We start from the raw sequence: 26,411 nt of genomic DNA on the forward strand, positions 1-26,411 counted from the left end.
TGTGTGTGTGTGTGTGTGTGTGTGTGTGTGTGTGTGTGTGTGTGTGTCAGCAACAGGTTCAACCCAGCAGCCTATCCAGATGCTTGCCCCTGCCACCCATCAATCCAGAATGAACCTTTAACTCTAGAAATACAAAGAATCCAGGTCACCTCCGGCTTGCCCAGGCTGCTGGCGGGCTGTTCCTCGCATGCCATTATTCGTAAGAGCATTTTTCTCCTCCTTAGAGCCTTTGAAGAAATGCGGCGAAAGAGCTGTGATGTGTCGTATTTAGCTCACGCTGCCGGACAGGTAGAACACGAGCACTTCAGTCTTAATTAACTCCGGAGCCGCTCCACGCCGCAGTGCCTTTGGCTGCTTGGCTTTTTCAAAGCATTGAGGAAGTAGGTATAGGGCATTGCAGACAGCTCTGTGGGTTTGTGTGAAAGGTGCTTGTGAGTGGAGTTTAACTGGCCCTTCTGGCTTTCCTTAAGCCAGCGGATTTGTCAGTCTGATTTCCCCTGGAGAAGAATTTCCTCTTGAAAGGCCCAATCCCGCGAAGTGCTGAGTGCTCTCAACTCCCCCTGGCTTCATGGGACATCCAGGGCACTCAGCACCTGGCAGGAGCGTGCTCAGCGTGAGCTCCAAAGCCTGTAGATGAAGATAAACTACTGCCTTCCTTCCTGGAGGATAGTTCCTCTGAGCCGGCACTGAGGCATGCTTGCACGGCAATGGGCGGGGAGTTTGGACTGCCACTGCCTGTGTTAGAACTGGACCGCGTTGTTAATCCTACATCTCCACTAGACATACAACTGCAGCAAGCACGACGGACAGACAGGCCCGCTGGCAGAGAAAGAGGTGCTAATCCGCTCTTCATTTCTGGTGCGTTTGTCCGCCCAGCCCAGGGGTCTAGTGATGAGTGGATTCACAGCCATTAGCAAGTTATGCAAAGGATGTCTATTTGCAAATAACGATATAACCACCTGGCCTGTCCCCGCCTGAACCAGGTAGGCGGTTTCAGATGAGTAGCTTCCATTTGGTGCATGGATCTCACCGGCGCTTTACCATTGGATGATGGTTTTGCTTGGCATTTTTTTTTACCCATCTGGAATCGCTGACAGGCCACTCGGTACAACTGGACACCAAGAAAGGATCTTCATTTTGCTACATTGCTACCATGACATGGGATTTTTTCTTATGGCCACTACAGTCAACGTAGAGAGCAGCCATTGTTCAGTGAGCAGCCGCAGTGCCAGCTTTTTGTAATGGGATGGAAAGGGGGGAAAGTGGAGTCTCAATTTTGTGGTCTCCTTAGCAGCACAGACCCAAAGGAGCAGCCCTGGTTACTCAGAGCCGGCAAAGACTCTCTGTAGAAATCAGTCCTGGCGTAAGTGGACCCAACGCTGTGGCTGCCCATTGGCTGCGTTTGGCCCTCTGTGGAGGATGTTCATTTTTTTTAAAAGTGATTTTAGTGCAGGTGCAAAATTGAGCAAAAGAGGCAGAAAAAAAACAGGCCTGATAATGTAAGAACGAAGCCAAACTTCCCTCCAAACCTCACACGCAAACCTTTTTCCACTTCAAAAATCATTAGTTAACCGGGCTTCCCCCAGAAGTCTCCCGCCAACACGCTGACCAGATCTGACCCTACCTAGCTTGTTAGATCACCGCCCAAGGTGGTACAGCTGCAGACAACATTTAACCTCTAGCAGAAATGTCTGGCATGGTGCCCATCTCTCTGCCCTCACCAACCTTTTGTTTCACTAGCCATATTTACCATCCTTCTGCCCAGTTTTAATGTACAGGGGGGAGTGTATCAAATCAAGAGTTTAAATATAACCCAGGAGGAAGAGAGGGTGCAATGGAAAAGATTGATTTGGGAAGACAAACATGTATTAACTGACTTGCAGCTGGGAGGACAGATAGCTACAAACGCGTGTGTGCCATAGAGCATTGCACTGTGTCTGATTACACTGGACTGGGATGGACAGTTTTCATAATAACCAGGGTGGAAGATTAGGGGGTTGACATCACACGCATGCATCGGTCACACCTGCCTGGATCGCTCTTGAATCCTTTGTCCATGCTCAGTGATTATGGCACGTGTCTCTGTCCGCACATTTAAACATGAAACAACCGCCAGCAAGTGGGCTTTGGCATCCATCAGCTGCTAATTGTCCAATCATCAATCCAGCTGGTCTCTCCCCCTTTGAAAATCCAGCTCTGCTCTGGGTGGAATCCTAATTATAATTACCCATGAGAGATGGAGCCCTGACCCGACCCCGCAGCCATTAGCAACCAGTGTGCTCCTGGTTCCAGAGTTGGGGAAGGAGGTTGAGTGTGGGCCACTGAAGGTAATGAGCCTCTGCTTAGTTTGACATCTGTCTGGCTCATTACAGTGGTTCATCTACTGCACTCCTGCCTGGGCTGGTTTTCCTGGGTGAGCAATTAGAGGCTGCGTTGAGGGGCATGTCATCTGAAATGCCACGAATGGATCAAAACAGATTCTGGTCAAAATTGCCTTCTTTTTTTTTAAGCTGGTGCCCAGAGAGGGCAAGTGTCTTGTTCCAAGGACACAGTCAGCAGAACTGGCAACTGAACCCAAATCTTCCAGGTCCCCTGCCAACGCCTAAGCCACAAGACCATCCTTCTTCTCATGGTGGCTCTCCCTGCAGCAGTACGCACACCTATGGACTGAGCACACCTGCTAGGATCCAAGACGCAGGTTTCCAACTCCCCATCACTCCGGGGGATTTTATGTTTCTCCTCTGCTTAATAGTTTTAACTCCAGAGGAGGACACATGAGGAGTCTGAAGAGTAACACACTGCCTGGACCTCACTGGGTGGAACTGTCTTGCTTAGCCCAAGCCACTTTTGTTCTGTTTGCTGCTATAGTCTTGTCAGCAAACCCAGGAGTTGGAGCATGTGGGGCTCCAATGCCCTTGTCTTCGCCTGGTTAAGACCAAAGGCTGCTGTAATTCCAGGAACTCTCTGGATAACCGGAACTACAAGATGAGAGAGCACCTAATGGCAGAAACTTCTCTCTTGCCGACGTGGGAACATGTAGATTTTCCTTACAAGTTCGAAGGCCTTTGCAAAACAGTACTTGCCCTGTAACTGAACTCAGGAGACCCGGGTAACAAGGATGAGCTTGTTAACTACTGAGGAAAACTAGGCAGTTGCTAGGCATCCCCATGGTTTGTTACTGTCAGAGGCGGTGCTAGCCCATTGGGGGCCCTAAGCAGAAATATTTTGGGGGCCCCCTACACACAACACATAATAGACAGCAAATAGAGGGACCCATTGAGCTGCTCAGGGCCCTAAGGAATTGCTTAGTATGCTGATGCCTTGCGCCGGAGCTGATGACTGTTGCGCTTTCTAACACCGTCAAGCAGCTGAGGGTATCTTCCTGCAGCCCCAGAGTGAGACCGGGGGGATAAAGTCTCTTTATTAGATATATAGCAAGCTGGCTCCTACGGACTCTGACCATGCAGACCATGGGTGTGTCTGCATCAGGTGAGAGACTCCTTCCAATGGGAGGCGCTCTGGTGATAGCACAGGACTGATTTTAAAGAGACATTACCAGACTGTGCTACAGTTACCTTGCTGCAAAGTCAGCCAACGCACAGCACAATGCAAAGTGGGAAAGGTTTGGGGGTTGGCTCCATGTTAGCCACGCCCGGTTGACACAAACCACAGGTTGCTGAGTCTCATTTGCAAGACTCCGGCAGTAGAAGCTGCATGTTGTTGTCTCCTTTGGATGGCTGAGGGTGCTGAGTCACTGCTAGTGGGTTTCAGACGTGTGGCTCTATGGCATTTATGGTCTTTCATACCTATGGGCTGGAAGAGGAAAAGCCGTCCCCTCCAGCACAGCGCTTGGAAACGCTGCTTTGCATCACGTTGTCAAAGGGAACATTTGGGCCAGAAATGTCACGGTCTCAAACAGTAAATGAGAACGGCGGGAGGCAGGGGAGCTCCGGGTCTATTTCCATGCAGTAGCTGGAACTGCTGTTACATCGGGTTTGGTTTTTCTCCATACGCTGCATCTAAAAGGTCACGGCAAGGAAGTCAAATGGAATTTATGGAGCAGTACCCGGAGCTCCTTGGAACGCAGCGCGCTGCATGCTGAGCCACCAGGACAGGGAAAGTGCAGCCATCAATAACAGATTTACTAGGGCCGCATGTGGATGCTGCTTCCCAGGGTAAGCGTATCGTGCGAAGAGTGCTGACTAATAAGAAAGTGAGGCCAAAATGGGGCTCTTCATGTCGCCCTCAGCTGCTGCTGCTCCCAGACCTCCCTCTGTGTCGTGCAGAGAGGCCCTACGATTGCTCCCTCAGGCCTGAGAGCCATGGCTGGCTTAATCAGCCCCCGCAGCCTTTGTTCTGCGATGGCGCTGCAGATTCAGCATGCATCCCCCCACGCTGAACAGCCTTTTGCTTGACAAAGTGGTTCTCCGACTTGCTCTGCCCTAGCGTAAGCGTGAGCAGTTCCCAGTGCGTTCACTGGGGGTTGGACCCATTTGTGCTAGAGCTGCGTTTAAATCCAGTGTTTTGCAGGAACAAGCCAGCTGCTGCCCCAGCGGTGCCGGGACCGCGCTGAGACCGCCAGTGTGTTTCACCCAGAGCCTCTGAGGCAATGCCTCTCACTCCCTATCAGTCTGGGCTCCGACCAGCCAGTGACTGACTGACACAGCCCATTAGCAACCCCCCGAGCTGTCTGTCTTCTCTCTCCCCCGGTCACCGCTTCCTGTATTACAGTCATTCTCTCCCTGGTTATTTTGCAGCCTAGCGGGCTGCTGAAAATCAAACTCTCTGAGAAGGCCACGTTGAAGAGACAATTGGCACAGGATGTAACACGCCCACGCGGCTTCCACCCACGCGCAGCCTCCAGCATATGTCAGGTGCATTCCTGTGCCTTTTGTTCCTCTAAGGCCCAACTGCAGACAGTGGGGATGTCTGCTGATTATGTTCCAAGCAAACTTTCTTCTGGTGTGTGGGGTTTTGGTTTTTTTTACTCTTCCTTCTTCCTCTCCCCTCCCCCAAATCTTTCAGCTACCTCCATGCGCTCTGCTCTCTCTCTCTCTCTCCCCTGAAAACCTCCACACACTTATACACGTGTGCCGCGGCACATTTTAATCCTTCACAAGAATCTCCCTCTCTCAGTGTGACGACATAGCATTCAGTCACATAACAAGAACAGCAGGAATACAGCACTCGGACTGTTCTTCAGCCTGGTTTTGGATGGAAATTTCCCTCGGAACAAAAGAGGCTTGTGGGTGGGCAGGAGGAATTCGGGCAGGCCGGGAAGATGCAATATTTTAATGTGCCGTCTCTGTCTCTTCAACTCAAGATGCAGACGCTCTGTATAGTGTGGCACGTCCTGTGGGCCGGATATGGGGCCCAGTGTGAGGCCCTGAGACAGGGCACGGAGAGCTCGCCTTGGCCTTGGCAAATAAGGAGTTAATAGCAATCCGCATTCACTCCGGCTCTCCAGTGAAGGGGCCAGAAAACCAGCTGCTTCAAGAACAGGAAGGGAGAGACTGGGGTGGGGGAAGACTGATATCTCACCTTGGGGGTGATGGCTAGACCCCGCCCTTGAGCCGGGAAACAGGGTTTTATCTGATGCATTGGGCCCGAGCTGGAAGGAGAGGGAGATCCTCAGCTGCTGTGAGTCGTCCTAGCTCCATTGTGGAGCTGTTCTAAGGTTGTCCCTTAGTTTAGCAAAGCCGTTCAGATCTCTTTTTCAACCCTGGAAAAAGGGATCTGAACGGCTGAGCTTGTGTGTTTGCTATTTCTCCACGGAAAAGGCGAATTATACAGGACGAAGAAAAAACAGAGTTTTGTGCTGAATGGTTTCATCGGTGTACAGGCCCCGTAAATCTCTACCAAACACAATAGGCAGCTGGATTTTCAGAGGTGCTGAGCCTTTGTACCCCCATTTGACTTCAGCTAGTGTTGCATCTGCCTGTGCCATCCTGAAGCAAATCCGATAAGGGAGAGATCCCTGCCCCCACGCTTCTGTCTATTTCCAGGTCCTGGATTCCATATAAATAAGATGTCATTTATTTCCCCTGGGCCTCTTCAGCTCAGAGAAGCAGACTCCAGTTTTTTATTGCGGTTTTGGTAGCAATTTCCCAGCTTGGTTTACTGATGCGTTTCTCAAAAATGCCTGGGTGGATGAATAAGATAAACTGCACAGGAGCCATTGGTTTAGCTGGGACTTCCCACGTGCTTGCTTCCTTGAGTTTTAACTGCTAAACCGTGCAGTCTCCGACAAGATTATGGCTGGTGCAGGCTCAGAGATTTGGTGAGTGGATAGCCCCTGTCTTGAAGCAATCATTTAATTGCAGGGATGAATGTTAGGGGCGCATCTTCCTACACACCCCTTCTAAACCGGGCCTTAGATCTAACTGCTGAGCCTCAGTTTCCACACCTGTACAATGGGGATAACGCTACTGTCTGCCTATGTAAAGAGCTTTGAAAACTACTGAGGAAAAGTGCCAGAGAAGAGCTAGCTATTTTTTGATATTTTATAACAGAAAAATCTATTCTTTCTCCACTCCTGCCCCCCGATAATCTCACATTATTGCTTAGCTAATGGCTCCACTAGGCCCCTGAAATCTGGAATCATGAGGAGATGGAGCTGAACATTGCGGTTCTGCTTCTCTAGTTGCAATATGCTCGTTACCTCAGGCCTCCATCTTAGACGCTTTGCTGTGACTTCCCCTGCACTTAGGGATTCCATAAGTAAATATACCCAGAGTTGCTGAAAACCTCACAGACATGTGTTCTCAGTTGCCCTCTGGTCCGATTTTGTTATTTAAGATGTTCCCACCAGTCCTCCGCTTCCACACCCAAAGGTCAGTCTGGCCGGCAAGGACTTTCGTGCTGGAGGTGGCAGATGGACGGACATTACTCACAGAGCTAGCAGGGTTGTGGAAGGAGTCAAAAGCAGAACGCCACTTTCCAAGCAACAATAGCAGCAGTAGAGCAGAAAAATCATAGAATCCCGTCTAGAGCAGGGTGACCCGTGGGTGGCTGGGTGGGAAATGACATGTAACTAGCTCAGTTCCCCATTAAATAGCAAATTATCCATTTGACTCGCTCCATTTCCCAATCCATGGAGCTGATTGGATGTTGGTTTGAGAAGTGTTTCAATTACCAGGGGGGCAGAGGAGACGAACTTCACAGTGAATGATGTTCACAGCAACGCCTACCGTCAGCGCTGCCCTACAAAGTTTGTGCTGGAACACAGTTACTGAGTGCCATATCTTTTTAGAAGGACTTAGGTGAAGGCTTAAAGCGATAGGTTAAAAGTAAAGCAGTATGGCCGGGATTTAATTAAATTCTCATTAGCGAGTACCTAGAAGTTCACTATGCACTTCACAGAAACAAGGACTCGGCCCCTGCCCTGAATGTGGGGATTGGTCCTGCTTTGAGCAGGGGATTGGACTAGATGACCTCCTGAGGTCCCTTCCAACCCTGATAGTCTATGATTCTATGAAAGTTAAATCTAAGTTCTATCTGAGCCCTATGGCTTTTTTCCTTATCTATTGATTGGTTTTATTTAATTATTACATTGCACCTTAGATGTGCATGGTGCTGTACAGAGCAGATCGCGTGTCTGCACTAGCACTTTTCACGCTAAACCTTTTTTATCCCACTGCGGTGTTTACCAGTGGTAAAGTATCTGTGCTTGCTCTACACTAGCACTTCAACATTACTGGTACTAGTGGATCTGCGCGAGTGCTAGACAAACAGTGTGAAAAGTCCAAGGCTCTGACACTCCATTGCTTTGCCCCAGAAATTACAGGTGTAAGTAAAGATTAGTGAAAAGGCACACACCAGCCATGCAGCAATTAAAGCTCCCAGTTATCTTAGCCTTCCAGAACCATAAACTGAATCCCAGACTAATTAAATCAGATTGGAGATAAGCATACAGCCCTTGGTAATGTGCTTTTGGTTTTTTTTAAATTCTGCAACAACAGAAAGAGTTTGAGATGGCTGATTCACTCCTTGTTAATGCTCGGCTTGCTCTTCCCAGGGACATGCCTGGAGATGGATTTATTGAAAAGCCAAATTGCTTTTAATTGGAAATTGGGTTTGTCTGAAGTTTGTTCTATGCACCAAGAGGGGAGTTGCTTTTAGTGAGGCAAACTTGACTTTTTCAGCAAGAAAGAGGACTCCAAAGGAACCACAGAATGGCTGCTCTTGGCCATGCTTCTCTCTAGTTTGCTAATTAGTTAATTTCTGCTGTAGGCCACTTCTGGAGGTGGACCCATGCCATGAAGTTTGGAGCCAGGGTTTTGTTTCGGACCTGTTGCTAGCTGACACCTATTGAAAATTGATCCTGCAGGGGAAAAAATGAGTAACGTTGTGAGACTGTGTCGTGAGCCTGATGTTGCAATACCTGCACCTGCAGGAAACGTGGTGGTGATCTGTCAGCATGTGGCATTGTTGGGGCTTTGTATTGTGCTGTTGCACCAGTGCGGGATGACGTTGCACCATAGTGCAGCAACAAAATAACTTGGCTGCGTTGACATGAAGCTGTGATGAACTAATGGACTGGCCCAACTTCCTGACCTGGCAACGTTGGGCTTGTGACGCACCGACATGACATCACAGTGGTGTGGCCACCCTTATTAGCAGGATGCAGCATAAAACTGAAGTTAACTAGCAGGCCTTATGGTAGAACTATCCTAACCCCATTTGTGATGCTATTGGGGACAAAGAACACGGCCAGTCCTAGATTTTTGTGGGGCTCTATGCTGCACCTATAACTGGGTTCTCCTACCTGCATGTATCCACATCTTGCCTCCTGTCCCCCTGCGAAACGTCTTAGCCTTTGGCAAACTCCCCACACTTAATTATGAGACCATTGGAGCCTCATCACAGAAAGGCATGCAGTGGAGAGCAGAAGCAGACTTTTGTAGGCAGAATGGGGAAGGACCGGGAATTGCGTCTCTGCTGTGGCTTCCTGGTGCCAGAGCTGGATGGGACAAAAGGACCGGGAATTGGAGACAGTGCTGTGGCGGGGGGGTGGTCATGTGAGGGGAGTGGAACCCCTGGAAGAGCCGTTTGGACAATCTCATAAGCCTCAGACTTCCTCTAACAGGTCAGCGCCATTGAGCTCCCCCACAATTCTCAGGGCCTTCTTTCTGAGGTGGAAGTAGGTTGCCCTGGCAAAATCATGTTGGTCTGTGGTCCTTAAGAAACAAAGGAAAGCAAGCTGAGGTTTCCCCCCAGAGAAGGATGGGGAGAGACACATTGTTTGGTGTTCCTCTTGGTTTCCTTCCTCCATGCTCGCTCCCCTCAGAGCTGCTGTGCTGCCGGAGAACAGCCGTTACCTCAAGAGACAGCTGCAATGGTCAGGTTGACAAACGGGCGTCTTCCCAAAGTAGTAATAATCAGAGAGCAGCAAGGAATAAATATTTCATTAAAGCCAAGCTGCTGTGGGCCAGCTTTTCAGGTGATAACTTGCCGCAGTATGCAAGGCAATCCCCCTGCTTCTTGCCCAGGCCTGACCTGCTGAATGGCAGCTGGGAACATTTCAGTGTCGAGCTTGAAAGGGAAAAGTGTGCGGGCTTCTCTAACAGAAGGAGGTGACGCGGGAAGGGGAGGACCCTGTGTGTGCAAGAGTTCAAGCAGCCGAGCGTTAGGGAACGTTCTGTTCCCGCCTGCAGCCAGGGATAGGGTGGCGGGGCGGCTGGAGACCTGCGGCGGAGAGAACCTTTGGCCCTGGTTCCAGCTCTTTAAAAACGTTATCTCCCAAGCTGTAGACTAATGAGTCTGGTTCAGAGACGAGTTCCACGGCCTGCCAGGCGGGAGATGGACACCGGGGTCACTGCTTAATTGAGGCAAAGGGCAGTGCTTCGGGGAAGCTAGTCTAGTCTTAACGAGCCCGCTGAGTGAACAGGAGAGAGCCCCTCAGCCGTCGCCTCTTTCTGTGGGACCTGCGGCTCTTCCCTCACAGGGCGTGTGTGTGGGGGGGCACTCCCACCGAACGCTGCGCTGGCTCCCAATTGGGGACCCGCCAATTTGGGGGGGGGGTGAGAGGGTTGTTATAGTGCCGGCAGCCTTCCCAGCAGTGTTTACGCTGCGTGAGCAGCATTCGCCGTGGCGGCTCGCCTCCGCACCTGCTGTGCTGCAAAGGGTCTCCACGCCAGCCCTGCATAAGCCAGCGCAGAGAGCAATGACGGGGCAAGCCCAGGGCCGGGACCGCAGGTTCTGCATGGATATGGATGCCTCCCCCCTGCAGCTGCTATTCCTACCCATAGCTCAGAGGGGTCCTGTCAGGGGAGCTGTGCTTCAGCCCCATAGCCTGGCCCTGGGTGTGGGGGTTGGAATTCAACTCTCCAAGCTACTAGAATTCAGAGTTTCGCCCCGTCCAGCTTCTATGCTTGGACTCAATTCCTCCTGACTCCAAGGCGGTTCCCTGGCTGGCTGAGTCTGTGGTCCCTAGACAGCTGGTGAGTGAGGAACTGAAGGCACGTCTACCCACTGGCTAAAACGATGGCAAAACGGTGGGATTATGCATTTGTATGGGTGCATTTCAGGGTCAGGACATCACACCATTTACATGCAGCTTTTTCACTTCTCTAAGACGGTAAATAAACAGATCTTCAAGCATTCATCCTCCTTTGATGTTTGCCAGCTAGCGTGATAAATCCACTGCCCTCCCTGTTTGCAGACTCCAGCCTGGCTGGTTTCCGTAATGCCACTGTTCCTTGGTCATGGCAACACTCTTTCTCTCTGCCAACGAATAAGTATAATCAGGGTGACCCTTAACACCTTCTGGCCCTGAGGATACTCCAAGGAATGGAACCATAGGGTGGGCAGGGCATGTGTGATAGCCCTGTAGCTGGTTGGTAGTTTGGATAAAAAGCGGATCCAACTATTGAAATGCTGGAGGTGGGATGGAATATGGAGGGGGCAGGAACAAACCCAGCTGGGGCAGGGAAGTGACTTAAGTTCTGATCTAGGAACAGTGCCGCCGGTTTAGGGCTTGATCCAGCTCCCCTGGAAATGAATGGTATAACTCCCTCTAGCTTCAATGGAAGTTGTATCAGGCTCATTGAATAGGCCTACACTCAACATAGTCACACGCATATTAGCCAGGGTAGTGGCCAAAGCTCTTCCCTGATCCCAGCATTTTCCTGTGTTCTTAAGGACCACAAAACATAAGCTTCCTCTTCAGCTTAGTTCTTTGTAGGGTTGCAGAACCTCCCGGCCCCTGCTCTGAGTTGCCTCTGCCCAAGAGGGAGACTTCAAGCCTTTTTACACTTCTGGGCTCCTGCAACTAATAGGACCCACCTGGTCTGGCGGTGAGGGTGCATCAGCAGATTTAACTACATCTCTGTGCAGGATCCCAGAATTGACACTCTGTAAGAGGCCGTTGCTGAGGGAGAGCTGTACGCTGTTTAATCCCTGTTCTCCTATGTCTTTCTAAGTTAATTACTGACTTCTGCACTTTAATAAGCACGGAAGTGTTTGAAAGATGAGCACTGGATGAAAGGGGCGAGGCCAGGATGGCATAACTTTTTCCTAACCTCAAACTTTGAGCACTAAATTCAGACTTTTGGGGGATTTCACAGGCCAACAGGACAGTCACTAAAATCTCAGGGCATCCAGCAGGGCAGCCAGTGAATAGAACAGAGAATGAACAGGAAGACAGCTGCAAAGAAGACCGTTGTGGAGACCCAGTTATTGTCTGGATTCATAGAAAGGAGGAGTTAAGAAATCTGGATGTAATTCATGTCCATTGTCTGTCTAATTCCAAAGAAAAACTCTGTGTCTGGGCAGTTGGGCATGGAGTGGCTGAGATGGAAATCTCAGGTTTTTCAGTTTTCTGTTGTAGGCAAGAATTCAGGCCCTGCCCTTCTCCTCAGGTTTTCAGAGCAGACTTTTAGAGTTCCCCATCTATAAGTCATCCATATTTGGCAGTAGACTGTCAGTGTGCAAGGTCCGATCCACTATGGGTATCTAATAAAATCCAGTCATAAAAAACTAGGGATGGAGAAGACTTATTGGGTCTTCTAGTTCACCCCCACCTCCGGGGTACGTTCTCCAGTGCTTTGAGCCTTTCCCCAGAGAGATGATTCCGGGATCAACTAGCCCTCCCTCCCAGGAATGCTGTTTGTCGGCTTGTCTCCGTGAGGTTGCTCTTGATGATGTCTGTGGCAAGGTTCCCACTGATTTCAGTAGGAGCAAGATTGAGCCCATACACATCTGAGAACTTGGAAATGCTTGTAAGCATTTTGTGCTTTCTTTTTTTTTTTTTTTTTTTTTTTTCTCATTCTTTCCTCCATCATTACGGTGTTGTTGTCCTGGTCTGTCGGTCAGTTTCTGCTATTCCAAGAAATGACTCAGCCTTAGACACTTTTCCCTATCATCTGGCATTAGGGTACGTCCACACTGCAGTGTAAGCCCAGGGTTCAAACTCAGGCTCAAGCCAAACCCTGTTTTAATCTACACACACATCGTGTTAACCCAGGGCTTGGTCCCAGGATCCCACGGGGAGGGTCTGAGCCTGAATCAAGCCAGGACCCAGGGTTCAAGCCCTATTGCTTTGCAATGTTGATGCAACCCCATCGGATTGGCGCTCTGGGAATCCGCCAAAAGTATCCACAATCCTATGGGCCGACTTTCTTTGTCCTCTGGAAAGTCAATTTGGTGGACATTCAAGTTTAGCTATATTGCACAGTGGACAAAGGCTAGAGCGGCCACATTTTTGGAGGGTGCTAGGAAGCCTGGAATATGAGTGGTTGGACTCGGGCCTGCAGAATGTAGTGTAGACACTGGAACCCCAGGTTGGGACCCAGGGTTCAACAATTCCTAACCTGGGTTCACTCCAGCCCTAGGTTAACAGGGTCTGCTAACTCGAGTTCTACTAACCCTAGGCTTACACTCCCTTTTCTCACTGTATTCGGTACAGTTCCAAGACTGCTGGTTTAGAATAACACTCTTAACTCCGGTCCACTCAGATCTTTTTTTAGGTGAGGTTCTGCCACTCTTTCCCTGTGCTCCATCCATACCTTGTTTTAACCCACTTTGGGAGTCTGAGGAGAAAAGCAATTCTAAATCCCGTGTCAAAATCAGCATCTACCAGGCCACGGCATCTCCTTCTGATGAAACAAATGATGGTATAAGACACTGACTCTCTCTCATCTGCTTTTTTCCCGTTAGGACATACAACTTTACTCTCCCGCAGCCGTATTACCAGCCGGAAGAAGGGGAGGAGAATCCATTCATCTGCTCGTCCCATCGGGATAACGGCATGCAGAAATGCTCCAATATCCCAAACAGGAAGGAGTACAGGGTGGAGTGCACCTTGAGCATGGACTCCTACAACCAAAATTTGTATAATCCAGATTTCAGCAACAGGAACGCCTGCATAAACTGGAACCAATATTACAACGTATGCAAGGCAGGGGATGTAAACCCGCACAATGGAGCTATTAATTTTGATAACATTGGCTATGCCTGGATAGCTATTTTTCAGGTAGGATTTTGCAACTGTTTGCTTTATCTTGTTTTTTCCCATGTTGCTTGAAGGGGTTTTGACAGATGTTAGTTGAAAAAGGAATATGCTTGCAATAGAATGAAACTGGTAAATAGATGGGACGTGTCAGGTAAATGAACCAAAGAATAAACTCTGTGCTGTTTGGCGAGAGGCAAACTATGATATTTATCAATACATTTTAGAAAAGGGAGTGAAGATTTCTGATAGTAGAAGGGTTTTTCATCTAGCAGACAGAGGCATAACAAGGTTGAGTGGCTGCAAACTGAAACTCAATAAATTCAGGCTAGAAATAAGATACATTTTTAATAGTTAAGGCCGTTAACCATTGGAACAACTTACCAAGGGGTTGTGGTGGATTCTCCATCACTTGAAGCCTTTAAATCAAGAGTGAACATCTTTCTAAAAAAAAATATGCTCTAGCTCAACCACAAGATATGGGCTTGATGCAAGTATTACTGGGTTAAACTCTCTGGCCTGTGTTATACAGGTGGTCAGATGGGATGATCCTAATGGTCTTCTCTAGCCTTAAAATCTATGAACAGCTGTATATTTAGATGTTCTCCTTGTGCAGTCATTTATACCAGTGCAAAGTGCAATCAGGTCAGAATGGGAGTGTGTTATATTCACCGTAGATGTTTAAATGGCTTCCCAAGGTGTAATGTATCAGATTATCAAGTCCTTGGTGCACTGTTCCCTGAGGTCAAGAGCAATGGATAGTAAAGTTTATGGTCCGGAGGCCATTGTGGCTTAGGGATTGTCTACACACCAACTTTAACTTTTAATTCCAACCTTGTGTTATTTCAGGGCACATCCGTGCATGGGCGTTGTTTTTTCCCAAATGAGTGTTCTGTTTTGATTTAGGAATATCAAACTATAATATACATTTATTCTGAAACAAGAAATAGGTTAGTTCTTTGGTGCGAGTTTCTACAAAGACCAGCCCAGAGTAATACAAACCTGGGGAATAAGGTCAGAAGCGTCTGGCTGAAGCTGTTCCCTATATAAGAGGTATGGAAGGAACATGGTTTTTCTACACATAAGTTGCACTGCTGTAACTAAAGTGGTGCAACTTTGTGTGTGGACAGAGTACATCAGTGTAAACTTGGCTTACATGTGCAACCTGAACTGAGGCAAGTCCGGTTTAAACCAAAGTATGCAACTCCATCTGTGCCGTGTGCCTTCTGGCTGGCCTGGCCAGGATTGTACCGGGGACCTCCAGAGCTAAAAACATGAGCTTGCTACAATTTGAAGGGCCGTAGCAACTCTTCTTCTCCGTGCATCAGCACACAAGCAGACTTTGAACACACACTTGTGAGTGCATTACGTGTGCACAAAGTTACACCAGTTTAACGGAACTGAACCTTTAGTTAAACTGGTGCAGCTTTGCGTGTAGATCAGCCCAAAGGAGGAGTCACTTCCGATCCCAACAGCAGTGACTTCTAAGTAGATTACCATGCAGGAATCATCTGATCAGCTTACCATAGAGGCCTTGTCTTCCCTAGGAAAAATGGTGTGTGCTTATCTTGTGTTAGCTAATGTGTAACTAACACAAGGTAAAATCCTACTTTGTAGTTTTCACATGTTAGCAGGTTAAGATGAACCCCAAACTCCCCCATAGTTTTTGACTTGACCTGCTAACCCACAACAAAGCTACAAACTGTTTTCTCTTCACTGGGATTTGACCTAGTGTTAGTTACCACGCATGAGCTAACACACCATTTTTCCTAGCGAAAACTTACCTAGAAAGCAGTTGCTGTGCTGTCCTTTGAAAGTCTCCAGAGCTCTAAGCCTACAGAGTTGTAGCAGTGACATCTTCACAGCTTTTGCTCTTCCCCTTTTGAGGACTTTACTCAGGGCTGGCCCACAACATTTTGGCACCTGAGGCGGGGAGCTGAAATGATGCCCCCATGCCCCCTTCCTTGGGCCAAAACTTTGAAAGGTCTCCGTTCTGCCTTCTTCCTGTTCTACTCCTCTCATGGTACTGCTCTGCTACCTACGCCAATAAAGGAGAACTAACAACTTAAAATGCCTTGTTCAAAAATTTTAAGTAACACTTAACTTTCAAACGCCTGAACAGCAAATGTAACTTTTCTTGTCTGCATCGTAAACACTGGCATTTTTATCTGTTTGAATAATCAAAGTGGTGCTTTCTGTGCCTTCTTGATTGCAAAGATTTGAACTGCTTCCTGAAGGACCACAGTCTGGGCCAGCTCATGCTCTATTGAGATGGTTGCAAGACCGACCAGCCTCTCCTGTGTCATTGTGGAGCGTAGATGTGTTTTTATTAACTTCAGCTTGGAGAAGCTGCGTTCTCCACTGGCAACTGTTACAGGAAGTGTTAGAAGTATGCGCAGAGCAACAAAAGCATTTGGAAAGAGGGTGGTCATCTGATTTGTGCACATATATTCCAGAACAGCCTTTGGAGTTGATCCTGCTTAAATGTATCTTGAAAGGGCCTCAGTTCGCCTCATGGTAAGGCCAGCCCTGAACTGCCATGTTTTGCTCCCCTTCACTGTGTGTAGCATGTTGGCATATATATTACACTGTTATGCAATGTGTGGTAAATAACACATATGTATTGCCGAAGGGGGGAGATTGTTGCAGTGAGACCTGCAATGAAGACGAGCGTGACATGCCGTTGTTTTTAGCCGCTGCTTTGTAGTTTGGTGAATTACGTAAGAGAAGGTTAAATTGGAGAGTAGTAAGAAGAGAGGGAGAAGCAGAGAGAGAGGAGGAAGAGTAGGGAAAAGGTAAGGCTGGCGGGGTGAAGGACTGACCCAAATACTCATTGATAGGTGAACTTTGTTGCAAAGTTTGTACTTTCCTTTCTCACATGATCTGGTCCTTCCACTTTCTGATATGCAGGAATGTCCTGATCATACGGTCTTAATTCCCATCATCAGTGCTCTTCAGCTTCTGTCACCAGTTATTTCTTCCTTTTAATTATGTTAATTACTAATAATTACCGGTTGGCATTTGTAATTGGTGTGATTTTCTTTTCTAAATTTCCCTCTATTCTTCTATTCCCTTAGCATTCTAAGAAGCCCCGCTCCCAAGGAAGATAGGCCGATGCGCATATTTTCTTTGCTTTCAAATGCTGTCCCAGTGGCACATCTTGAGTTATGCTGCTGCTGCTATCTATTGCTCTAAAATGCATCCAGAAAGGTTTAGATAAGTCCCAGGCATCCACTATTTTAAAAATGCATTGGTACCCGCCTGGAATTAATGAGTCAAAATAGGAGCAGCCTCCGTGACTTTTAATATTCCTGATTGGTGCTGCCGGTTTGTCTCCTGGGGCTGGGAACCTCAAAGCGTAGATGTGCCCCAAGTCTCTTGGCTACGTCTACTGCACACCACTGGCAGCAGCGTGTAGGGTATGTGCAGCTACATGCCGCAGTGAAAAGCCAGCTGCATCCACGCTGCGGCGTGTAGCTACATGTGCCAGCGAAAGGCTCTGGCAAGGGGGAGGCAGAGGGAAAGGGCGGAGGCTGCAGGAACCTTTCCCCACTGCTTCCCTCCTGCTGGAGCCTTTCCCTGTGGCAGGGAAAGCCTCTAGCAGCAGGCAGGCAGCAAGACACTACACTGCTAAAAATGCAGTGTAAACGTGGGAGACGCTGCTTGGGGATGTAGAGTGCCATGTAGGGTATATACCCACAGGGTTCAGGTGTGTCTTTACTCACCTAGCCAGAGCCTCACTGTCTCAACCGTTATATAAACCCATGCTAGGGGGGCGTGCAGCGTACGTAGTCTGCACGCAGCCGTCAGGAGCGTGCCGTGTAGACGTACCATGGAAAGTCAGTGGGATGTAGGCTCCCAAGACCTAGTTACCAAGAGGTGTTCAGGCACCTCACTGCAGTGATGGTTAGGCTGCTGAATCTCTTGGAGGATCTAGGTCCCAGTGCCTAAAGCTATTTTTTGAAAATGAGCCTCAAGCTCCTAAATCAGTCAGGTCAGACTTTGCAACATGGAGAACAAGGAGTAACGGTCTCAAGTTGCAGTGGGGGAGGTTTAGGTTGGCTATTAGGAAAAACTTTTTCACTAGGAGGGTGGTGAAGCACTGGAATGGGTTACCTAGGGAGGTGGTGGAATCTCCTTCCTTAGAGGTTTTTAAGGTCAGGCTTGGCAAAGCCCTGGCTGGGATGATTTAGTTGGGGATTGGTCCTGCTTTGAGCAGGGGGTTGGACTAGATGACCTCCTGAGGTCCCTTGCAAACCTGATATTCTATGATTCTATGAAGCCTAAACGCCGTTAAAAATCTGGGCCCAAGGAACTCCAGCAAGGAGACTCAAGACCATGCTGATAATAAATTCACAAAAGACATAATAAGGACTATGGCTGCATCCATGTGTATGCGAGGATAATAATTCCTTATGTAATCCTACAAATTATTCATGTTTTGATTCCCTTCATTTGTTGTGTAATAGGCTAATTCATGTATGTATTTGTTACGAAGGCACGTTCAATGGCGAATTATGTGCTCTAATTATCTTACTACAGAATAAATGAAAGGAGATGGAACCTAAATTAACTGTGAGGTTTGGCATGATATTAAGATCCCTTTATTGCACATGAATTTCAGTAGCAACAATAAGAGTTGTAATTATGGGTATTGTCGTACTACAAATGATGAATTACCCACCTAAGCAAAGTCTAATGTAATCTGAATTACAGATCCTGCTTCGCAGGACATCAAAACACTGCCACCATTTACATCAGAAATTACAGTACTGCAGGGCCTAAGCTAAATAAAAGCCTGCTGTGTCAAGGGGGCCGGAGTGTTGCTATGAGATACTGTGCAGGGAGAGGAGAGGTGATTCAGGCTGCTTTGTTTGTATCATTTCATTTTCCATCTCAAGCTATGAAGGGCAGGGTCCACAATGGATCCTTCTGACAGAAGGTATACTCTGGGCAAAATTATACAGGCAGTTTTGGGGGTGACCGTGACATCAGTTCTAGGTAGGAACTGATGAAGGAATGTAGGGACAATCTGTTTCAATATGTCCTTGAATCTCTGATGAAACTGGAAAGGGTAAATTTTTCAAGCATCATTGTAGGGATTTAGTTCAACACAGGAAGGGAGTGTTGTGTCTAATGTGGCAAAGTACCTTCTTCTCCTCAGCAGGCTCAGTCCTTTTTAGCCTTGGAGACACAGGCTTGGGCAAGGCAAATCCTTGCAGGTAGCACAGGGTTTGGCTATTCCTTTTCTCAGTCAGCCCCTTGTGCTTGTTTATCTTCCCTTCTGGGGACAGAGTGCAGCCTTCCTTGCAGGAAGGGTTCAGAGCCTTGCTGCTCCTAACTTCCTGGCAGCTTCCCTGGTTCTCTCACTCTCTCTTCCCCCCCCTTCCACGCCAGGGAGGGTTTAAAAAGGTCCCAAGCAGTTGGAGCCAGCTGAACCTAATTAGTTCCCTAGTAACCCCTTGCCCAGCTGAACCTTATTTCCCCATGGTTCTCTCTCCTCAGTGGCTTGGGAGAGGCCTTTTTAACCCCCTGGGACTGATTACTACCCCCTTTGTAGCTGTTTGCCCTGGGTTTGCCACACTAAGCAGTTAAGGAAGGGCACTGGGAGGCCACTCTCTCACTGTTGTTTGTGACATTCTCTATGCCCTCTTACGTGATATGTTCCACCCCAGAGGTGGCTGCATTTCAGTCCTGGGAGAAGTTTACATGCCATTTAAGGGCTTTTAGGGTTGGAAGGCCCTATGGAAATTAGTCAGGCTGCCAGATTGGGGTGCAGACCTTAAACTTCGGGAGGGTTTTGGTTTCAGGCCCATCTCAAACACAAGGGCATATCGCTTTTCATGCCCCATTTCTCCAAGAAGAAGAGTTAATCAAGTCGGATAAGCAGTGCGTATCTGGTCCTTCGTCAGAAGGCTCCAGTGAGGGAATTCTCTGTGGAGGCTGTTATGTACACTGCTGCTGTCACTGAAAAAACCCGGTAGTGTGCAAGAGAGGCTTGGCAAGCAAGCAGCATGACAAGAATGCCCAAGAAAGGAAATGCATTATCACCTTCTCAGAGAAAAATGCCTGAAATACTGAGTAGTTTTAAAGGAGCGGTCAGTGACCACGAGAGTTCTGTGTGTTATCTTGAGCACCCGCGTAGGCAGTGGAGAATTTCTGGCTGCCGCTGGTCCTACTGCACCCAGCAGTATGTTACAGCAAGGAAGGTGAACGTGATAAACGCACCCAATAAATATCGCCCTGCTCAGGAAAACACGTTATAAGAGGGAGCCGATTTGGAGGGGGGAATGTGACGCCAGCTGCACCTCATTCATTCCTGTGTGGAGGAGATTTCTCTGAATGAAATACACAGGCGGGAGGAAGTAGATTTTCAGTGGAAAGGGCATTTGTGCAAAGGAAGAATGTACTCCTGCCATTTAGTCCTCCTGTTGCGCCTTTCATCTGAAGACCTCCGAGCACCCTGCAAATGTGAACTGGGTCACCAAATGCCCCTTTAAGGCAGATATTGTTATCCCCCTGTTGCACATGGGCAAACTGAGGCATGACATGGTTGAATGACGTGAGTCTCAAAGATACGAAGCACCTGCTGCTCCCGTAGGATTCACAGCTCAAAAATCAGCTCATAAATAACCTACCCAGGACCCACAGCAAGTCAGTGGCGAAGCAAGGAATAGAACCCGGAAGTCCTGCCTCCCAACTCCCTGCTCTGACTACTAAGGCAACATTCTCTGAGTCCATTGTAAAAGAGGCCACCTTCCCTTAGTGCACCCTAATAAACCCCTGTCAGGACGGAGGGGAGTTAACTGCAGGGGTTAAATAAGGCCATTTACACTGCCCAATCCTGTTTCGCTTGAAGCGAATGGGAGTTGTGGCACTGACTGGAGTCAGAGCAGCCTCAGGCCCATATAGTGGGAGGCTTTTTGCTCCTTTTCAGCGGGCTGATGATGTTTTCCTCTGCTACATAGCTGCTGGTGCCTTCTCCTGCATTTCTCACTGAGCAATTAGCTGCGTCAGGCACAGTCCCAGCATGCTGGCATAGTGCCCAAGCAAGTGTGACAGCAAAGGCAGCCAAAGCTTCTTTCCAGAGCCAGAAAGTTATATGTGGAATTCTACCTTGTGAATTCCCTCTCTGTTTGCAAGTGGAGACGTTACCTGTGTCCTCTGGCTTGTCTGGAAAGCAGCTGGGACATTTTGTGAGCTATTCAAATGTAAAGAATTATTAATTCTTTATATCACTTCCTATAAATTCTGATGGGAAGCCCAAGAGGCACAGTTCAGCTCTGGAATGCAAACACCTCTGGATCTGACTGGGTTTGGATCCAGGGTATTTGGGGCAGTGTGTTAAATGGGTCAGCCAAGAAAATTCGGAGTCAGATCTGGGTTCAGATTTCAGACACCTCCCGAAGCTGGGGGCAGAAGGGTTCACTTGCTCCATCATTGCAAAAGTTTTTGTGTAGTGTACAGCTGGGCGAATAATGGATTTTCAGCCTGTTGGCAACATTGAAAAGTCAAAAAAAAAAAGTGTGTGTTGGGTCAGAACAAAATAAAAAATGTTCACATTTTTCAGTAAATCAAAAAGTTGGGAAAAAATCAGTTTGGGGTGAACAAAATGGTTCATTTCCACAAAATTGAATTGTTCTGATTTCAACCAATTTTAAATGGTTCTGAATTTTTAAAATAACATTAAAGGAAAGTTTGGAATGAAAAGTCATTTCAAACCAAAAAATCAAAACATTTAGTTTCAAAAATGTTGTAGCAAAATGTTTACGGTTTTGGGTTTTTTTTGGGGGGGGGGGGAACAAATGATTTCATGAAACCAACTTAAATTTTCAATTTTGATTTCTGCATTTTTTGCCAAAACTTTCTGACCAAAAACTTTCACCCAGCTCTAATGTAGTGTTCCCGCTTGATTTGAGTGTCCCTGCTGCCCATATCAAAGGGAAACCAACATGGGTTATACACACGCTGGCTTAAAAAGTTCCTTGAGAAACTTTTCTCTTGCTTGGGGATCCTTCCAGTTATGCTGGAGTGGAAGCATCATAGACTCATAGAAATGGAAGGCTGGAAGGGACCTCAAGAGGTCATATCGTTCATCACACCTCTCCCCCCATGCTGAGGCAGGATTAAGTATACCTAGGCTGTCCCTGACAGATGTTTGTCTAACTTCTTAAAAACTTCCATCATCCCATCCCGTTCAAAGCAAAACCTGCAGCAAGTCTGATGCACGCTTCTAGAGCCATTCTCAAGAAGATCCAAAAGTCCCTCATGCTAGTCCGTGTTAATGATTTTCAGCCTAGTTGAGCTCCAATTGAGGACATGGTGTGCAGAGTTTTGAGCACTGTCCTCCTTGGAAGTAATAAAGGCTGCACTAGAATCTACCAGTAATCAGAGTAATTTTGCAAGCATCCCACTTGTCATGCATTGTGGGGGAGGAGTTAATTCAGAGTTAGGGGAGTATTCTAGCCCATGCGGCATGCACAGTTTTTTCTGTGTGTAGCTGTAGTCAAAGTGAGGATCTTCTGTGGGTTCCATATTGGCTTGGATTCCATTTTTCTTGGTAAGGGAATTGCTCTGTGAACGCTTTGCCTTTCAGCTTTGATACCTTTTCAGACTGGTTTATGGTTCTCAGTTAAATACATTCCCCATGCATAAAGTACTTTACAAAAACAATGAAGACCAAGGATAATTATCATGGTAAATCAAACCTCATTAATATGTACTGAGATATGATTTGTTGTTATAGCCAGCATTCATCTAAAATTGGTGATACTTGGGAGATAAGGATTTTGCATTATTTAGTGCAGAATGGATAGGCAGTCAGACAACATCCTCCTCATTACAGAAGTATCAGAGGGGTAGCCATGTTAGTCTGGAACTGTAAAAGCAGCAGAGAGTCCTGTGGCACCTTATAGACTAACAGACGTATTGGAGCATGAGCTTTCGTGGGTGAATACCCACTTCGTCGGATGCTGTTGGGATTAGATAATTTCATTCAAAGACATCATTTTCTGCTCCTTGCCACCAAAGTTGATAGGTCCTCAGATTCGCTGACCATGGCTGCTATCAGGTTCAACAGCAAAAGGAGAGTAAGGGCATTCATTTTAAAGGGACAGGATCTGCTATTTTGAAATCAAAATGTACAGGCTAAAATCCTGCCCTTAGTGGTAGAAACCACCTGGAAAGGAGGGAGTGGTGTTGGTTGTCTTCATGCAAAAAAGGGGGGGAAAGTGTGTCCTTAACTTATGTGTCCTTAACTCGGACCATGGTACATTGACCTGATAACCACTTGTTTATCAGAGAAAGCCGGCAGTGTATGAACCATATTTGCTGAAGCCATGGCTGTATACATCAAACACCAAGGTCTTCGGCAGGCATCAAACTCAGGGCTTTCAACAGTAGAAGCACAAGCCTCTATAGCTTCAACTTAAGGGGTGACTCTGTTCGCTGGCACTGCATAGCAGACTCGGATCCTCACTGGGACCAAGAGTGAGAGGGAAGCTTGATCAAATGTACCCATTGAAGTCAATGGGAGTCTTTCCATAGACTGCAATAGGCTTTGAATCAGGCCCTAAGGCAGCATATTAATTTCTTTCTTTCTTTCTTTTTCTCCAGCGTAGTTCCCCAGTTTTGCTTTTAAACTGAGTTCACATTGAAATTAGAAACTCCTTTTCCATGGGGAGCCACTCACTGGAGTAGAATCAAGAAAGAGAAGGTGCGGGGAGGTGCTCATAAGCTTTCAGGAACTTTTGAATATTTAGGTGCAAATTCTACCCTCTGGGGTAAGCTTGCATTTCTCATTGAGCTCAGTAGGATTGCATGGTTATTGGCCACAGAACCAGGTGGATGATCAGGAAAACAGCTGGGTAAATAAGAGATTTTTGGTTAAATGGTCGTTCTGAAAAATCAGTTGTTTCAGGTCAAAGCTGAAAATGAAGTTTTTTAGAAATGTTGTGTTTAAAAAAGTAAAAGTTTTAGGTCAAACAAAACGTTCTGTTCCAATTTTGAGCATGTTTTAACATTTCTTATTTTTTAAAATAAAACAAAAGGAAATTTTGAAAAGAAAAACCATTTTGAATAAAAAAATAGAAACATTTTGTTTTGGAAAAAATCAAAATGAAACACTTCAATTTTTTTCTAAAAGTTTGGGGCTTTCTCCCCCTAAATGAATGATTTGCTAAATATTTTGGTGTCACCACATTTGCATTTTTCACTGGGAAAAAAAAGTTGTGGTTGAAAAATACCACTCAGCTCTAAGAGGGAGCCTTTCTTTGAACAGGGCTATGGGAAAAAATGACTGATGTTTGAAACTTGCTAGAGAAGCGGTCTGTGTTTAGCAAGGGGAGGGAAAAAGTTACAGATGTCCCAAATCACTTCTGAGCACCTCTGGATATCTAATACGATTTTAATATTCCCTTTGTGACAACATTGCGCCATTTTACTGTCCTTCCTGAGAGTCCCAGTGATAAGAATTCCTGGGGCCCTGTGCTAGAACAGAGGCTGCTAGACCACTCCTGGGACAGTTTATTTTTTGGTTGGGGGGGGGGGGGGGGTTTGCCACAAGGGGACTGAATCTCATGGATCTGAGAGTCAAGCTGGGTTTTTTCTATTTTGTGCATTCTTCTGTATTATCGCCAGTCCTAGACCCAACTAAATGTGTTAGAGATCTGGTAAGAGTATTATTGAGCTGTCCAACGATATAATACATGTCTATTTGGGGTAGAATTCCATTGGCAGTGGGAGGGAGAAAGAGAACCCAGCTTAACTTTCAGATCCTAGTGTGACTTTGCAATGCTGGATATTGGTGGGGAAAGAATGACGGCATCCTTTTATTTGTAAATGGAGCACATTTTGTCCAGAGCCATTGAAAGAGAATGAACATGAGGCTCCACAATGCTGTTTTTTTTGCAATCACTTTTCAGAGTAAATTGACGCTTTGCAAGACTCCCAAGTTCTAACGAGAAGGTTAAATATGCTTTGCAAAGTCAGACGAGCCTCAAAGTGCAGGAAGAAATACCTATTCAAAGGATATTACTCAAAGTAATAAAAGCTGTTTTTCTGCCCATAGAGATTACTTAACAGCGTGTGTCATGAGGAAATAATTAAAATTATGAAATGAACTTGAAAAATATAGTTCGTGATTTGATTAGCTGCCAAGCACTCTGCATTGGAAAAGTAATACTCCATTATTCACTGGTCAGAGCTTGTTAGCCAAATCAATATGCCCATGAAAGGGCAAAATACATAGAAAAAGGGCCTTCAAAAATGCATGCTAAAGGCCTTGTAAATTTACTGAGAGCATTGTGGTAATTAATTAGCTCCCACAGTTTATGATATCATCGGAACTCGTCTTGACAAGGTTCATAAAATCCTCCTAGTGGGGCCAGCGAAATTGAGAGATAAGCAGTGTGAAAAACAGAGCAGATCACAGAGTCTCTGTCCAATCAGCATAATGGATGTTGATCCAGATAGTCTCCATCTTGCGCAAAAAGAACCCTTGAGTAGATAGGCTGAGTGGAAATGTGTATATTTGAATATATATGTAAATGTTGACTGCTATATCAATTAAGATGATCCTGACATGCAAGGATCTCAAAACGTTTTGCAAACGTTTAGGATTCAATCCTGCATTAGACCCTGATTCAGAAAGGCAAGCGTATGCTTAAGTGCTTTGCTGAATCAGGTCCTAAACTTTTGAAATGAACAAGCAAGGGACTTGACTAAGGTGTCAGAGCTGGACATAGAACCCAGGAGCGCAGGCTTCTAGTTCCTTGATCTAACTATTAGGCAACATTTTCCTCCCACACATCGTAAGAACAGCTCTACAAGTCAAGCTAGCTCAAGTGATTACAAAAGCAGAGTTTCCCGGTGTTTAAGGTCTAGTGTCAGGGATGAGGCCAGAATTTAGTAGGCCGGGCATGTAGTACTTAGCTTGTAGGCTTCCCTTCACAAGGTAGTTTTTGCCAACTTCTCCATTGATTAGCAGGACTTCAAGGTTCATTTCTATCTGCAGCAGTCCGTCTGGCACTCACCGTTAGTGCTTTATAATATACAGAGAAGACTTAAGTGTTTCAAAAGTAACATTGACTTTCCTAATTAAAGGAGTTTATGGGGTTTGGGTTTTTTTCCCCTCTTTCAAAAAGTGACACTAAAGAGAAGAAAAACCTGACCTCGAGCTGGGCTGTGGCCAAGTCTCTGCATACACTTTGGCAGAGCTTGGAGACAATGCTTTTATGGTGAAAACTTGTAGACGCGCAGTAAGAAATAATTCCGGAAAGAGAGTTAAAGTGGTCTGGGGACTGACAGAAAAAAACTAGGTAAACTGTCTCCCATTGAACAGCGAGGATGCCTGAGTTAATAGCTACTGGCTTTAATCTACATCTCTCCCTTACGACTTTAGATCTAAAATCTTAGGCTGATTCTGATTGACTCGAACAGAAGGCCTGATTCTGCTCCCAATTACACTGCTATAAATCAATGGCATTAGGACAGTGTAAATATAACAGGAGATTCAGTCCCAGGATAACTGAGATTTCGTCTTCACTACAAAGTTTTGCCGGACTAGCTATGTCAGGAAGGGGTGTGAAAAACTCATAACCCCTAGCAAAAACCCTAGTGTAGACACAAAGAATCCTTTTGCCAGTATATCTTACGTTGTTCAAGGAGGTGATTTAACTGCACCAACAACTCCTCCTTTTGTCGGTATAACCTGCCTCTCCACTAGAGGCTTTGCCGGCATAGTTTATATCAGTATGCCTATGCCAGCAGAGCATTTGTAGTGTAGACGAGCCCTAAGGGAGGGCTTGTGTACGCATTGCGTTAGTCTGCACCAGAAGGATATACATTTTAATCCGCACTAGCATATCGTGCGCTAAGTGGCCCATATGACCCCTGGTGGCACCCACGAAACGTTTCCCTACTGCACGGTCACACAGGTCTGTTTGAAACTGGGCTACATTCG

General features: G+C 46.7%; 1 protein-coding gene across 2 annotated transcripts in view; it reads left to right on the forward strand.

Annotated features, from left to right (window-relative positions):
* The window catches only part of CACNA1H (calcium voltage-gated channel subunit alpha1 H), a 205,336-nt gene that overhangs the window by 34,100 nt on the left and 144,825 nt on the right, over positions 1-26,411 (forward strand). For both annotated transcript variants that reach the window (XM_024212411.2, XM_024212410.2), the window contains exon 5: positions 13,159-13,474. In XM_024212411.2, coding sequence (XP_024068179.2) covers positions 13,159-13,474 — 316 coding nt within the window. The remainder of the gene's footprint in view (positions 1-13,158; positions 13,475-26,411) is intronic.

The sequence above is a fragment of the Terrapene carolina genome, unplaced genomic scaffold (genome assembly GCF_002925995.2).
Source record: "Terrapene carolina triunguis isolate 2854851 unplaced genomic scaffold, T_m_triunguis-2.0 Scaffold93, whole genome shotgun sequence".
Classification (NCBI taxonomy): domain Eukaryota; kingdom Metazoa; phylum Chordata; order Testudines; family Emydidae; genus Terrapene; species Terrapene triunguis.